At 42.4% G+C, this 10,229-nt stretch overlaps 2 protein-coding genes across 3 annotated transcripts in view; one reads left to right on the forward strand and one right to left on the reverse strand.

Moving 5' to 3' along the window:
* Positions 1 to 844, reverse strand: part of ggt5a (gamma-glutamyltransferase 5a) — an 8,966-nt gene extending 8,122 nt beyond the window's left edge. The window contains exons 1-2 of the mRNA XM_034871346.1: positions 523 to 844; positions 79 to 161 (exon numbers count right to left, since the gene is read on the reverse strand). Of these exons, the coding sequence (XP_034727237.1) occupies positions 79 to 161; positions 523 to 695 (256 nt within the window). The 5' untranslated portion in view covers positions 696 to 844. The remainder of the gene's footprint in view (positions 1 to 78; positions 162 to 522) is intronic.
* A 2,698-nt stretch (positions 845 to 3,542) lies between these two features.
* asphd2 (aspartate beta-hydroxylase domain containing 2) lies at positions 3,543 to 9,626 on the forward strand. Of its 2 annotated transcripts, none has more exons than XM_034871364.1 (4): positions 3,543 to 3,856; positions 4,886 to 6,138; positions 6,612 to 6,725; positions 6,908 to 9,626. In XM_034871364.1, the coding sequence occupies exons 2-4, from the start codon at positions 5,274 to 5,276 to the stop codon at positions 7,036 to 7,038; spliced, it is 1,110 nt and encodes a 369-aa protein (XP_034727255.1). In that variant the 5' UTR covers positions 3,543 to 3,856; positions 4,886 to 5,273; the 3' UTR covers positions 7,039 to 9,626. The 2 variants fall into 2 exon arrangements, with proteins under 2 accessions (XP_034727255.1, XP_034727256.1); XM_034871365.1 differs by having other exon boundaries at positions 3,543 to 3,852.
* Positions 9,627 to 10,229: the final 603 nt, after the last annotated feature.

Genomic DNA, 10,229 nt, shown 5'->3' on the forward strand with positions numbered 1-10,229 from the left:
AATGATTAGTGTGCCTTCAAGTACACAAAAGTATGCTAAATTTTAGTACACTTAGCACATTTATTTTTCAGCTGGGCATACTCTGTGGGTTCATGACGGAGGTGCACAGCAGCGCAGCGATGGCGCCATCTACCGCTGAGCCCCCTTTTTGAAGTATGTCCCTGGAAGATTTCACACTCATCACTGTTCATGACAATCTATGCCCGCTTTATGCTGCGTACCGGATGCCAAGTAAGCAAATGGCGTGTACATGTTTTGCATAGGCTGATGATATGTAACACACATTCAGCTTCGTGTTTGTTAGTAAATGTTTTATAGACTTGCATCGGATTAATTTAGACATGAATGTAAGTTGTCACCTCGTTACTGAGATCTTTGCTATAGTGTACAGAAATTAGTGGTTTTAGTAAACGCTTAAGTGTGCACATTAGGAGAGTGTGTGTTAATGTATTTTCATTCGCATCTCACTGAGCAGAACAAATGGAAACGTGTGTTTAACGCAAAGTGTACAAAGCCACTCACCGTCCAATCTGTGAACATTTCCCAGAGTCGGCGGCCACTGCAGCGCGTGAGAAGGTGCTGTCTGGACACTTATTTTTGTGCCTCACAAGCACAGAAATACACACAATGACAGCAACCACGAAAAACAGCATCAGTGCGCAACAAGTGTACACCCTCGCCTTTGACCTCGCCATGGTTGATATTATCCAATACCTCCGCGGGGATCATTAAAGTTTCATCATGACCTTTACAGGTGATCTCTGAAATATTAAAACTTCACGACTGACTTGGTGACTGGGTGCGGAGCCCAGTTGCCCCATCAGGAGGGGCGTGCACAGCCTAGAACCGCCTGCCTCCACCCTCCGCCCTCCGCCTGGAGCGCAAAGGGGGACGAGAAGGTTGTGGCCTAACTGCTGAGTCATGCCTGAGAATCAGAACTCAGAAAAGGTTTTATAGCCAAAATAAGAATACTCATGTGGGATTTGCTTTGGTGAAAGGTGCATATCTAACAGCTAACAGAAAGCAGACTTATGTGTTGTAGATCCACTTTACTAAAACAGGAAGGTCCCCACCTTCACAGTTAAGTGTTTCTTTGAATTTACTGACAAACGCAAACAACAAAAAGGTTATTTTAGAGGTGTATTCCAGAAAATGAGTAAATATTTTTGGGTATATGGCTAAGAAAAAAACAGGTATTTTTTACATAGTTCCCATGTTCCAGATATGAGATAATTCTATATTTTTAATTAGCAAAGTTCCAGTTAACTCAGTTAACTCAGGCCCTGCAGCGACAACTTTACACTTGCCACCCGCTGGAAATATGTGCTGATAACTTTTAAAACTCTATATTTATGTGATGAACACTCACAAAGACTCACACAAACTGCAGAATAACTTTACTGATCTTGAACAATTGCAGAACAGTTACAGTTCCACTCAGCTCAGACAGGACCTGTCCGACATCTATCACTCATTATGTCTGTGTGCTGATATGCTGCTGTGGGACTGTTGTTCTATGATTGCGCACGCTCCAGTTCAAAAGGATCCAACTGCATACTTTAACACTGAGGGCCCCTGGTAAGAGAGCCTATGGGAGGAGTGTATGGGGCCCCCAGGAGTGACGTTTATAGTCGTGCCCTTCTAGGAAAAGTTGGTGTTATATTCTGTCATAAACTATCACCATCAAACTACTGCTCTTCCCCTGCTGTGTTGCAGTGCATCTTGGGAAATGCTGTCTGCAGTTCCAGTATGTCGAACAGAATTCGATGGGCGAGCCATGAGGCATACGGAAGAGGGAGGCTCTCAATTGAGTCAAGTCGGTCAGAGATTACCAGAGCAATACCGCATGTAGGACAACTTTGCCTTCAAAGTAAAACAATTGACCATGGGAAGCTCTGAAAACCGAATCTCTCTGCTTTTGCTTTTAGCAGTACCACCGCTAATTATTATTTTCATTGTCAATTAATCTGTCAGATATTTTCTTAAATTAGTCGATCAATAAATAAATAATGAATTAGTAAGTTGTTAGAAAATAGTAAAAAGAGCCCAATCTAATGTATGTTGAGATCCAGTTTAATATATGTATATATATATATAAATAGATTATCTTATATGACAGAGAAAATTGTTATTCATTATAAAGGCTGCCAAATGAGAAATGAATGAAGGATTAATCAATTATCAAAATAGTTAATTATAAACAATAAAGTTTTAGCTATAACAAGACCTTTAGCATAAATAAAACAGTTAAGAGCAGTTAGAGTGTCCAGGTATGTATGTAGGTAGATTGTTAATTAAGTAATTGCACATTAAAAAGAGTGGCTACCATTCCTTCCTGCTCTGTTCTGTCCTCTTTATCCTATTTCCTCCACCCCTGAGTGAGGAGTTGTAGAGGATGAAGGACAATGGAGTTCTTAAGTCTGTTGGTCCGACACTTGGGAAGTAGCAGCCTTCCACGTAACAAGATCCTCTGGTTGTTGACGACGGTGTTCAGGGGGGGTTGGCATTGTCAATAATGTCCAACAGATTCTCCAGTGTCCTCCTCTTTGCCACCGTCACCAGTGAGTCCAGCTTCATGCCGACCACACAGCCGGCCCGCCTGATCAGCAAGCCTAAAAACAAAAATGGTCTTTTCATTTGTTTGCTGATTACTTAAGTTTTCCTTTTGGGGTACAGGGAAACCTGTCTGCAGACAGTTGTGAATCAGGTGAGTGTGACATCACCTTTTGGTTTCTGACTGATTGGTCAGGTCAGGTTAGCAGTCCCTGCCACATTGTTACTTTTGCTCTAAAACTCATGCTGTTCTGTATCAGAGCAGCCATCCAATCCAGAGAGCAGGTTTAAAAAACACTGAACATACACCTGACACTCAGGCTTTCTGGTACTGTTGAAAGCCAATCCAGGTTTCCTGCAAGCATAAGCACAAAGTAAATTGTGTCATTAAAATAATCCCTATTACTTCAAAACAAGGATATTGGTAATATGCCTAAAGAGGAACTCCACCAATTTTAAACAGAAAGGTCAGTTTACTTGTCTTGGAGAGTCGCTCAGCAAGTGATCACAGTTGCACAAAATCTTCTAGATGGAGCTTTTGAAAGAAAAACATGGGTGCAAATGTGTCAGCAAAGGTCTAATGAAAGATGCTACCATGTTGCATTATGCCATTATGCAACATGGTAGCATAATGATTATGGGAACAGCATGATGCAGTTTGACAAATAATAGGCTCTAAAATGCAGGCTATCTCACCCTGTGCTGCTTTGACTTGCTACTATTGTTTAAATCTGTCTATTGAAAGCCGTTCAATGTGTAATTGTTCCTTTATGAAGAGTTTTATTGCGTTGAAAGTGTTTTGACTTTTGGTACTTTAAGTTGTTGCACTATTGCCTCGCATGGAAATGTGAAGAGTTTGGAGTTCCAGTGCTTTTTGGTAACTGATTACAACAATAGAATGTATAAAATGTTTATTATTTTTATTTCAACACGCCCCTCACTGAGACGTTTATTTTGAAATACCGGAAATAAGGATACGCATTGCTCTGGTTGCTTGACGCTGGGTGTCTTCCCTGGTGGAGCTTCAGTATTTACAACAATATTGTCTGTAGCCTATCCGACGCTGCTGTCTATCACAGACAGACAGGGAGCCAACCCGTCGCTTTCTGGTTTTTCTCTGCTTTACGATGGCTGTCGGCTCCAGTTAGGACTTCTTTTGTGCATTTTGGAAATATTTCCTATAATGTTGGCGAGTGATATCCGTCCACCTTGTGCACTGCAGTGGTGCGCAGCTTCGCCTGGAGCAACACCTGTGCGCCTCTCCTCTCCCTCTCCGCTGGCCACAGTCAGGAATGTTGAGTAGGTATGGATGCAAACTTGTGCACGAATCCACGCACCAAACAACCACGTAGCTCCAGACAAAGATATATAAGCTCGGTTACTGTGATCTGCTTGTTTTCCGCGACTTACCGAACGCTACAGCTCACCAATGTGTTGGTCATCAGTTTGGATGGCAGCTTGGCCCTAGTGGCAGCAGCTCTAGTCATTACATTACGCGATTATGTGGAGGAAATAGGGTAGGGTGTGTGTGTGTTTGAGATGGCTTCATGGTTGGGTTTGATGGCCAGTCTGTCCTAAAAGCAGCGGGGGTGTGTGGGGGATGTGGGGGCGGCTTGATGCTGTCAGACAGGATGTAGGGGAGGATCTATTGGAGCACGATTACCCAACCATTTTTGGTGAGAGAGAATTGTGGAGTTCTGATCACAGTTGACGCATTGCACTCGCGTTTTGGCTGCTATTCCATTGTCATTATATAATCACACTCATGTAATCCAATCCTTTTTTTTCTTTTCTTTTAGAACTAAAACAGCATAAGATTACACAGATTACAGCTCCCCCCCCCCCCTCTCCGAGGATCCATCTATGCAGGTCCTGCTGAGCAACCTATGAATGCCAATTATAATACATGTGGGTGTATCAACACTGTTTAAGTCTATATAATTCACCGTTTGGTGAGCGCGCCTGTGTGCGTGGTGCGCAAAAATATGCAAGGGAGAGATCAATGTTAAATGCAGCGGTGTGCCAATAGACTCATGATTTTATACAGTGCATGGTGTGTGTGTGTGTGTGTGTGTGTGTGTGTGTGCGCGCGTGCGTACAGTGTGTGGGTGAGTTTTAGCAGGTGTGTTGTTTTGTGGTGCATACAGGATAGGAATTTTCTCCAACTCTGAGGATGAAGATCTGTTTCACAGACACAAAGCAAGTTGTAATGATTCCTCTGCATGCCAACACATTAACACATTAATTAGAGTTTGGATTATTTGTGTCAATCGCAGCCTCCCCTAATCTCTCCTCACCTCTCTTTCTCTCTATATTTTGTCTTTGTTTTCAGAGACCACATTATCCTAAGGCTTGGTGTCTGTCTGCGTTTGTCTGAAAGAACAAGAGAGGGAGCAGCACAAATACCGCACAGCCAGACATCATGCAAGGAGAAACCTTCCCTCATTGTAGAGTGCTGAAATGTTAGGATCAACGAGCGTGTGTGTCGGATCAAATCAGCAGACTGTTTACCATAGGGGGGGCAATAAGAGCTGCTTGACATTAGGCTCACAAACGCCCTGTGTGTGGTTCAAGGCCCCTTTAAATCACGATCAAGAAAAGACTCGTTAACTGATCTCTTATCAGCAAGCCCCCCCCCCCCCCCCCCCCCCCCCCCCCCCCCCCCCCCCCCCCCCCCCCCCCCCCCCCTGTCAGATTCAGCAATCCGGAAACAAGCCAAGATGGAGTGGTCACTGGACAATGTAAGGGAGATGGTGGCTGGAGGGATGCAGTCTATAAGGGAGTGTGAGATCTGTGCTTTTGCCATAGCCGTGTGTGTGCTGCTGCTGTTTATGTGGTATTGTTATAGGGTTGGCCGGGAGCATGGCTCCAGCCCTCTGCGTGGGAGGTATCTGGCTGGGCCCAGCCGAATTGGAGGGGTGGTGGGGGGCTTCATGAGCTCAGACTGTCGTGGCAGGGGGAAAGGAAAGCGTGGATCAATGCTAGAACAGCAGAACGGCTTCGCTTTCTGCCAGTCGTCTGAGTGCTTCCGATGTACTAGCGCCGGAGAGAGTCTGAACCAGAAGCTCTACCACAGCCTGCAGGATTACGCCAAGCGCTATACCTGGTCAGGTATGGGAAGGGTGCATAAAGGAGTCCGTGATCAAGGCCGATACCTTAACAGCAGACCAACCATCCAGCGGCCAGAGGTCTTCTTCCTCCCAGACCTACCATCAGCCCCTTTCTTCTCCAGAGAAGTACAGAGACACGACGTGGAGTTACTGGAGCAGAGCTTCCCCGCCCTTCTGGCCGAGTTCGAGAGCATCTACCACCAACCTCCAGCACGCAGCGGCTCCTCCCTGCCGCCGGGTTGGAAAGCCAACAACACTCCTCGCGGGCAGTGGTGGACATACTACCTGGTAAACCAAGGCACTCCTCTGGTTCTCAATGTCAGGAGATGTCCACGGGCCTGGAGGGTGCTGGGCCAGCTGCGCACCTTCATCGCCAACAACGTGTTCGGAAACGCCTGCTTCTCTGTGCTGACGCCCGGGGCTCTGATCACTGAGCATTACGGTCCGACAAATGTCAGGCTGCGCTGCCACCTGGGTAAGAGAGTGAACTGTTTAGTGAGTTGAAACCGATTCATCCATGTGATGTCTGAGGCTCAGTGTGTATTCAACTTAACACAACAGCAGCTGATTGGCTATTTTAAGCGTGTTTAACTAGAGGAGCATCCCAGTGAATCAACTGCTGTGGTTTTGAGACTGAAAATCTGGATCCTCTTGGGTCATGATGGCAATTGGCTGAAATTTAGGAGCGTATGTCATTATTTTAATTGTTTTTACTGCACCTGAGCTTTGATTGTTCTTCCAACTGAAGTTTGTGAGATGGCTATAAATAGGGATGTTTTTTGTTGTGTAGACAGGGTCTTTCATTAGATGCTTTAAAACAGAATACTGTAATAATACGGGACACTCAAAGAAAAGGGCATTTTGTCCCCTGGGAGATTGGTGAGCAACAAAAAAGGCTTTGCTGTCCCATAATGACACATGGATGAATTTGTTATTTTCCTCTTGCAGGTCTCAGAGTGCCCCCTTCCTGTGAGCTTGTGGTTGGTGGAGAGCCACAGTGCTGGTCTGAGGGCAGCTGTCTGCTTTTTGATGACTCCTTTCTCCACCGGGCCTTCCACGAGGGTAGGAAGGGATTAAAACTGTATTTTTTATTGAATCCTGTCGCTTTTTATGTATTCCTTTAAGGAGGATTGACATAAAAATTGTATTTTCCAATGTTACTATAGAGCCTTTTAATGTGCGTCTGAAGGGGTTTTTCGTCAAGATCATGACAAAATGGGGTGTGTTTGTGTGTGTGTATGCAGGCGGCGCAGAGGATGGCCCCAGGGTGGTCTTCATGGTGGATCTCTGGCACCCCAACGTGGCCGCTGCTGAGAGGCAAGCCTTGGACTACATTTTTACTCCAGGCCGCTTAGAGGACAAGGAAGGGAAATAGGTGTGAGTGAGAAACCATGTCTGACAGAGAGACAGATGGCATTAAGGGAAGTGTCTGTAGGATTGGGGAGCAACTCTTTTTCTGCTTTCAGTCCAGTTCACACATTCACTGTGTACATATTCTTTGTCTTATACAGTTTCTCTCATAATTCTTCTTAGTAGATGACCAAACATTGGGCCTCTTTTATCAATCATATTCGTGTTTCAGCTGAGCCTGTATAGCTGTGTAAAAGACAACCACACTTGAAAGTAACTACTTCTATTCTCCAAAACTTAGTAGGAGCACAATTGTTTTTGAAGCCATTTCATCATTATAAATGCGTATAAACACCATGGCAGGGACATTTCAGCTTATTTGTTGTTGTTTTATTTTGAATCTTTGAATGTTCTTTGCACTAATGAATGAGGGAGTTACTGAACAGTAAACATTCCCTGTTTCACATTATGTGTGGGTCCATCTGCTAACCTATTCTATTAGCAGTACATGAACTGGAGTCAATGAGCATTTTTGGGCCCCAAAAGCTTCCTTACAGTTTCAAAAGATTTTGTGTCAAGTATCGGTGGTATTACTGTACACTAACTTAACTTAATCATTTTAAACTTACCCTAACACCTACATATGTCTTTGCAAGGGCTAAACAATTTAATCATTCAACTTTTTCATATAAGTCAACATATACGGTCACCTTTGAATTGTTGATTCAAACCGAAACAAGATTGTAAGTGGTTTTGCACATTTTTCATTTCTACAACACCCACTTATAAATGTGGGACCCACTTTGGACTGTTTAAATTGTCATGAATGAGTGATACATCTCATGCTTGCAGAATGGTGACATATGTTCAGTGATTGTAGTGTTTATTTGCATCAAATCACAGCTAAAGTCAAGCTAAAGCTAAGGGATAGTTGCTACAGTGCTGAAGGATTTTAGGCATATACTGTTCAAAAGGTTTTCATTAACACATTAGACCAGATAAGAACAAGGGGTTACATTTTAGTTTAAGTTATATACATAAAAATGCCATAACATTGTCATGAACGTGTTATGAGCATTATAAACAAGTCATAAATATTATATCATTCTGTCATTTTTTTTGTCATGACAAGTTATGGTTAGGGTTAAGGTTAGGGCTCACGTGTCATGACTGTGTCATGACAGTGTCATGTCACTCTTTTGTAGATACGTTCAAGTAAAGTGTTACCGAAAAATCGATAGCTTCATATTTGCTTTACTAATACGGATTAAAGCTATAGTGCTAGTTTCTGACTCCCCCATGAGGAATTCTATGTAATGACAACAAAAAATGTTTGCACATCCACATGATACAAGCCTTCCGGGATCGTGTTTCACCCCCACCACTCCTTTCCTCCACACAGTAACTAGTAGCCAAGGAGGACACGGAGGATTAAGCTGATAGCTGATAGTCTTTATTAGCTTTGTAGCAACTCATTTGGCAATGGCCTGAATGTAACGGACGTTCAATGTTATCAAAAGGTTAACACTAAAGCTGTTTTGATAAAGAAGCAAATTCTGTAAATTTCATTTTAGTTGCTGACAGGGTACACAATTAGGGTTTCATGGCTGAACTGTCAACTGTTCATAGATATCTAAATGAAATGAATTTCAGAAAGGGCTATAACAGTGTGATAATATCTTAAGAAAATAATTAATAACTGACATTCTTCATGTCATCTATCATATCTATATGTGTGTTTGATAGATATGTGATAACTGAGGCCCAATGTTAAACATGACATGAATGTTTACAGACGCAACTAATGTCATGACCCCTGCCGGTGTGGTGGTTTATTGTGCTCCACTTTGAAAAAAATCAATCCTGCTTTCACAAGACGTGGTTAGATAAGCACATTTTAAGTCATATTGTGTGAATCAACCTGTGCTTAACACTGAAGATGAAGCGTTTTTGGTAAATTTACTAAACTCTTGTAATTTGGTTGTATTTGATATCAGGTTTGTATTTCTGTAAATAGGGTTGAGGTAAAAAAAAACACCAAAAAAATGGTCTGAGATGATTTTCTTCAAAGCTATAAATATTGTGTTGTCTTGATTTGCAGCTAAAAGCGATTGTATTTTATTCTCAAAGAGCCAATCATTTTGATAGATTCGATTTGTAGATTCTGTAAAATGTTTATGAAGTACTATCTCCGTTGTTCTGTGACTTATTTATTTTACCATATGGGATCCATTATTAAAGCCACCATCCTTAATTAGTCAACAACACCTCATGGTTATTATGTGCTCATGTCTAAAAGGTAGTGGAAATTGATCTTCAGCAGCTTTACAGGTCCAACGCAACTCAAGCTACCCACCTATACGATTCTAATGTTTACAAAATGATTTACAAGCTGTTTACAACATCAGACGACGCCGACTCTCACATTGAGCTGTCCATAATTGGGTTTAAAAACAAGAGTGCTGTTAATCCACTGAAGAGTTTACTATAAAGAATATGATGGGGCAACCATTTTGTTTACATTAGGATTAAGGATTTGTCCTTAACACATCCTTGTGTGGATTTTGAACAGTATTTCTGTACATTTAATAAATGGTCGAGTGTCTTATTTAACCCGCTGTTGTCAGAGGTGTCACTTTTACACTGATATCACAAATAAGAAGTAGTCTTCACACTGTATTCATGTTCTTGAGTCCATAGGGCTGAATCAACCAATTCACTAATTAAACTACTGCATGCACACAGCTTTTACACTGAATCTCAAATGCTGATTAAAACAAACTGAATGGTTCAGAGAAGAATGAAGTTGTCTGCAGAACTGCCACTCCGGTATTGATAATTCACTCTGTGATATAAAGCAAGGGGACAAAAAAGATTGTGCTGCCTCTTTCGAGCCAGATGCAGTTCTATAAAGGCAGGCGAAGGCTAGCAATGATTGCTCTGTTTCCTCAGTGGTTATTTCTTGTCGGACCTGCCATGATTCTGGAGGATATGAAGCCAGAAGCACTATAATGCTGAGGCAATAATAAACATCATGTTCAATTCAAAATAGACGTGTCTACATTACTCATACATTGGATCTCAAAATATTTATAGGGGTTGATATTTGGCCTTACATCTGCATCCACTGTCTAAAAAAAAAGAAAATATCCTCTACTTGGAAAAGCCACACCTTTAGATCATATTGGAGTTTAACTCAAGGAGCACAGGTGTTGC

Source organism: Etheostoma cragini, chromosome 5 (assembly GCF_013103735.1).
Source record: "Etheostoma cragini isolate CJK2018 chromosome 5, CSU_Ecrag_1.0, whole genome shotgun sequence".
Taxonomy (NCBI): Eukaryota; Metazoa; Chordata; class Actinopteri; order Perciformes; family Percidae; genus Etheostoma; species Etheostoma cragini.